The sequence below is a fragment of the Terrapene carolina genome, unplaced genomic scaffold (genome assembly GCF_002925995.2).
Source record: "Terrapene carolina triunguis isolate 2854851 unplaced genomic scaffold, T_m_triunguis-2.0 Scaffold517, whole genome shotgun sequence".
Lineage (NCBI taxonomy): Eukaryota > Metazoa > Chordata > Testudines > Emydidae > Terrapene > Terrapene triunguis.
In genome coordinates this window covers 1746362-1752010 of record NW_020664868.1, presented here as the reverse complement: position 1 = coordinate 1752010, position 5649 = coordinate 1746362, and the positions used below count along the sequence as shown (strand labels likewise).

Genomic DNA, 5649 nt, shown 5'->3' with positions numbered 1-5649 from the left:
CCTGGGTTCTGATCCCAGCTGGTGGAAGGGGAGGCATGTGGGGACTGGGTGCCAGGAGGGTTAAAAGGTAAAAAGCCCCCCCATAATCCCCCCCGCATCCCGCAGAGTTCCCTCCGTCCTGCGAGCAGGAGCGGCTGGAGGCCCTCGAGGAAATTCAGCGGCACCAGCAGGAGGGGACCTTCGTCCCGGAGTGCGAGGGAGACGGCACCTACAAACCCGTCCAGTGCCACCAGGCCACGGGCTACTGCTGGTGCATGCAGGCCGACACCGGCCGGCCCGTCCCTGGCACCTCCACCAGGTCAGTGTCCAGCGCCCGAGACCGCGTGGCTGTAGGTTGGCATAAGCCTTGATCGTCTCCTGCCACCTGGGAGTGGAAGGGGTTAAAAGCTGGGGGCGGGGCTAGAGCTAGGGAAAAAACATCCGTTTTGGGGACCCATTGAAAATTTATGAAAATGGGGGGGGAAATTCATTTTTATTTGAATTTTCCATGGGAAATATTGGGGGGGCTTTTGGTTGGACTACATCTCCCATGATGCACCAGGGTGAGGGAGTCCCATGATGCAACTGCCTCTCCAAGAAGGGGGGGGCGTGGTATGTCATCGGAGGCGTAGTCCAGTCCGGGAGCCTAGCCCATAGAGTAGGGTTGCCATATTTAAACAGTGAAAAAAGAGGACTCTCCATGGGGCCCCGCCTCCGCCTCAACTCCACCCCTTCCCCGCCCCCATTCCAACCCCTTCCCCAAAGTCCCCGCCCCAACTCTGCCCCCTCCCCTGAGCACCCCGCATTCCTCCTCCTCCCTCCCGCCCCCGGGCTCCGGCTGCTGCTGTGCTGGGGAAGTTGCTTCGGCCCCCGCTGCGGTGGAGAGCGGCGGGAGCCGGGAAAGTTGGAGCCTGGGGAGGAGGCGGCTGCGCACTCGGATGCCGCCGCCGCCTCGGTACCCCGGCAGATCGGGGGAGTTGTTAGTTTTGGCTTTGCTGCAGCCACTCACACTCGGGGTCCCCTTACCATGCCTCCCTATTTTTCCGGACATGTTGAGCTTTTTGGAAATTCCTCCCGGATGGGGATTTGAGGACCAAAAAGCCGGCCATGTCCGGGAAAATCCGGACGTATGGTAACCCTACCATAGAGGAGAATGGGATCCTGAGGCACCCAAACTACAGCTCCCAAGATGCACCACAGCCTCCCCTCTTGAAGATGCAATTACTGCCAGGGAGTTTCTGGCCCTAGTGCAGCATGGGAGATGTAGTCCAGTCAGGGAGCCTAGCCCATAGAGGAACAGGGAAGCATGAAACACCTGAACTACAGCTCCCATGAGGCACTGTGGTAGCCTCTCTGGATTGAAATATTGAGGCCTTCCGCTTTGTGGATGAAAAATTCAATTTTTCAGCTGGAAACAGACACACTTTTGGGGGGGCAGGGGGAATTCTGTTTTTCAAAGGAAAATATTTGCCTGAGTCAGGACTCCGATGGCTGGAGCCAACTCTAGGATTACGGTCTCCAGCCGGAGTCACCCAAGGTGACTGCTGGTGCATGGCGCTGGGCAGACCTCGCACGTCCACATGGGTGCTGGCAAGGGGTCCCAAGGAACGAAGGCCGAGTGGAGGACACAGAGTCCTTGAGTTGTTGACCATCGGTCTAGTGACCCCAGAAATGTGTGCAGAGAACTTGGGGAGTGGATTTAATGTGTGAATTACTGAATCGCTCAGTAGCCCACACCCGGTTTATGGCTAATGCTAATGCTAGTTTACGTGGTCATAAGGGAGGACTAGTGGGCAGATGGGGCTGGGAGCCAGGACTCCTGGGTTCTGTCCCTGGCTCTAGGAGGGGAGTGGGGTCTAGTGGTTAAAGCGGGGGGGGGTGGCGCTGGGAGTTGGGACTCTAATTCTATTCCGGGCTGGTTGGGGGGAGGGATAGCTCAGTGGTTTGAGCGTTGGCCTGCTAAACCCAGGGTTGTGAGTTCAATCCTTGAGGGGGTTATTTAGGGATCTGGGGCAAAAATTGGGGATTGGTCCTGCTTTGAGTAGGGGGTTGGACTATGATATGTGGCCTGGGCCAAATCCTTCCTCCCGCCCAGCCCCTCTGTGCCTCAGTTTTCCCACCTGAAAACGGGGTTGCCTATGGGGTATGTGTGGAGGGGGGTTGGAAGCATCAAAAGTCCTGCAAAGAGCACCCCTTTCCACCCCCATTCCTCTGCCCCAGCGCTGGGAGCTGCCAGTGCCACGCGCCAACCAGGAAAGTCCAGGCGTTGACCCATCTCTCTTCCACCCAGGAACTTCCCGCCAGACTGCGAGTCTGATGCCGCGGCCAAGAGCGCGGAGATGGGCTCTCTCTTCCGGGACAGGGCGCTGCCAGGTGGGGAGGGGGCGTGGGGTACAACCAATGGCCTTGGCACCCTAACTTCCATGGGTAGCTGGGGGGGGGGCTCGGGTTCTCCAGCCACATGGCACTCGGCTATTCCCAGTGTCCGGCCCCCATGCAGCGGGGAGTCTGGTCCTCTTGGCCACGCTGCTGAGGCTGCCCACGAGGGAGCCGGACAAAGCTGGCGCGGTGCCCACGGTTTGGTGAGGAACAGGGCTGAGCCTGTCGCTGGCCGGGCAGAGCTCCCTGGGTGGGTGCCCCCCTGAGCCAGCCAGTCCCCTGCCATGGGGCCAGACAAGAGCCAGCACCCCCTATAGGGGAAAGGCCCCGTGCCCCATTCCTTGAGCCAGCAAGCCAGTCCCCCATGCTCCTCTCCTGGCGACAGGGGCTTGTAACTATGGGAGCAGCAGGGTGTGCGTCCCTTTGCTCTGAGTTCCCCGCTGACATTGGCTGGGGGGACCCGGGCCGAAGGACGCTGAATCCGGCTGGCTGCCGCCTCCCCCTGAGCATCGTGCCGATGTCTCTCTCGCGTGGGTGGCGTGGGTGACCGAGAGAGGCCAGTAGTGGGGATGAGTCACAGGTGGGCAGCTCCCCAGAGCTCCACATAACCCCCTTGCCCCTGCCCCTCTCGTCCAGGCTGCCCGGGTCCCAAGAAGGCGGAGTTCCTGTCCAATCTGATGAAGGCCTTGACGTCCGACATGATCCAGTCCCGGCTGATGCCCATCACGCATAGGAGGTGAGCCGGGGGCCCGGTGAATTCATAGATTCTAGGACTGGAAGGAACCTCGAGAGGTCATCGAGTCCAGTCCCCTGCCCGCATGGCAGGACCAAATACTGTCTAGACCATCCCTGATAGACATTTATCTAACCTACTCTTAAATATCTTCTGAAGGGCAAGCCCAGGGCTCTCTGGTGGGTGGGTTCTCCCCCCACACTGGGGGCTGGCCCGTTGCTCTGTAGCGACCCCTGCTGGCTGATGGAGGGCTAACCAAGAAGAAGTGAGGCGGGGCCGGCGCTAATGACGCAGAGCAAAGGTTTATCGCCTTCTTAGTCCTGTGACCGGCCGGGACGCCGCAGGGCCCCGGGCAATCTGTGCCCAGTTTTACAGGGGGACCACGGTGGTGCGGCTAGTCAGTCAGCCCAGAGCCGTGGGGCTGGCCGTGACCAATGGGGCTGCCTGGAAGGTGGATGGGCTCCTATTCCTGGCTCGTCTGATGAGTCCAGACTCGCCCCTGCCCTCCTTTACTTCCCCCAAGAGGTGGGGGGGGGGGACAGTGGCTAGGATGCTGCTTCCCGGGCTCAGGGGACCTGGATTCAAGTCCTAGCTCTGCCACTGACTTGCTGGGTGAGCAAGTTACTGAGTCGTTATGTGCCTCAGTTTCCCCACCTGTACAATGGAGATAATGGCTCAGCTCTGCCCCACAGGGGGGGTTGGGAGAAGCCTAAAAGGCCTCAGACCCCTCCGCCATGAGCCAGCCAGCGTGTGCCCCCCGCCCCCAATACAACTGGGTTCAAAAAAGAACTAGATGAGGTCCTGGAGGACAGATAGGTCCGTCGGTGGCTATTAGCCAAGCTGGTCAGGGACGTAACGCCGGGCTCGGGGTGACCCTCAACCCCCGGCTGCTGGAAGCCAGGCGTGGCTCTGCCCCCAATGGCCCTGTGCTGAGTTACGTGGACCGTTGATTCTCATGGGCCGGTCGCTCCCAGGGGGAGGAGGGTGTTTGCAACCCCCTGACAGCTGTTCTGGTCAGTCCCTCTGCCCTAGCCTGGCGCTTTGGGGCACTTCCCGGCTGCCGTCCCAAAGTCCCCACAGGGCGGTCGGGTGCAGCAGGAGTCCCCGTTGCCCTGTCGCGGCCACGACAACCTCACGGCTCCCGGGGTGGGGTGGGGGGGGAGTTGCGTGCTGAGACTGGGCCTTCCAGCCCCGGCAGGTGACGGTGTCTCTGCCCCCCGCAGGCTGTCGGATCGCACGCCGGGCCCCAGCCTGGAGGAGCGGGCGGCGCGCTGGCATTTCGTGCGCCTGGACAAGGACTTCAGCGCCGGGCTGAGCGAGCGGGAGCTGCGGCCCCTCAAGCTCTACGTGAAGCAGCACACGCGGCCCAAGCGCTGCGCCCGCAAGTTCCTGGAGTACTGCGACCTGGACGCCAACCGGCTCGTCTCCCTGCCGGAGCTCAGGGGTTGCCTGGGGCTCAGCTAGCACTGGGTGGGCATGAGCCCCCTGCTCCGGGGGGTTGGCAGCTGGCTTTAGAGCCCCTGGGTTGTGAGTTCAAATCCAGCCCGGGGAGGACGGCTGGGGAGGTTGGCTGGGGGGAAACCCAGTTCCCGGTACTCTCAGGCGGGCAGGCTGGGGGCATGTGCCCAGCTGGAAGGAGGGGGAACTGTGTGGCAGCCAAACTGCTTGCTCTAGGCCAATCTGGAACTCAGGCAGCCCCACTCCCCTCCTGTATCTGGGGGGCCCGGATTCGCCAGGGGGCAGCGAGCTATCACAGAAAGCAAGCAAGGGAGGGGAGAGCCCAGTTCTCTTGCCCGGGGCAGGGGGAAAAAAATCCCCTTCCCAGGCATTAGTTTGTCTTAGAAAAGGGGCTTTCAAGTGTTGCCCCCTGCAGCTACGAGTTAATTGACCCACCACACCTGAGCAGGAACTTTAGAGCGACGGATGGGTAGGGGGCAGGCCGGGGCTGGGAGGGCAGAGGCTGCAGGTTGCTCATTTCAAGGCCAGAAGGAACCATTGTGTTCATCTCGTCTGACCCCCTGGATAGCCCAGGCCAGAGACCTGCCCCCGAAACGATCCCTAGAGCAGAAAACATCCTGGCTTGGTTAAAAAATTCTCCAGGATGGAGACTCCACCACGACCCCAGGGTAAGTCGTTCCACTCGTTAAAAAGGTTTCCCTTATTTCCAGTCTGAACTGGCCCAGTTTCAGCTTCCAGCCATGGGATCGTGTTAGGCCTTGGTATTAAAGAGCCCGGTATGAAGAGCCCGGTATTAAATATTTGCCCCCGCCCCCGTAGGCACTGATCGCCTGGGGTCAAGTCACCGCTTGGCCTTCTGAGATTCATAGACTGAGCTCCTTGAGTCTCTCACTCTACGGCAGGTTTTCCAGCCCTCGATCAATCCCGTGGCTCTTCTCCGAGCCCTCTGCAACTGATCAACCTTGAAGGTCACCGGCAGGGCTGTGTACAAAGCCGCCTTTCAAAGCTCTGGCTTTGGTGGGTCGGAGGAAGCGGGATCTGCCGGGTAGAACAGGGGGGCTGAGAGCCAGGACTCCTGGGTTCTATCCCCAGCTCCAGGA

General features: G+C 60.8%; 1 protein-coding gene across 1 annotated transcript in view; it reads left to right on the top strand.

Annotated features, from left to right (window-relative positions):
• Nucleotides 1-5649, top strand: part of LOC112115305 (SPARC-related modular calcium-binding protein 1-like) — a 24824-nt gene that overhangs the window by 18475 nt on the left and 700 nt on the right. The window contains exons 8-11 of the mRNA XM_026658904.1: nucleotides 106-298; nucleotides 2270-2352; nucleotides 2995-3094; nucleotides 4315-4561. Coding sequence (XP_026514689.1) covers nucleotides 106-298; nucleotides 2270-2352; nucleotides 2995-3094; nucleotides 4315-4555 — 617 coding nt within the window. The 3' untranslated portion in view covers nucleotides 4556-4561. The remainder of the gene's footprint in view (nucleotides 1-105; nucleotides 299-2269; nucleotides 2353-2994; nucleotides 3095-4314; nucleotides 4562-5649) is intronic.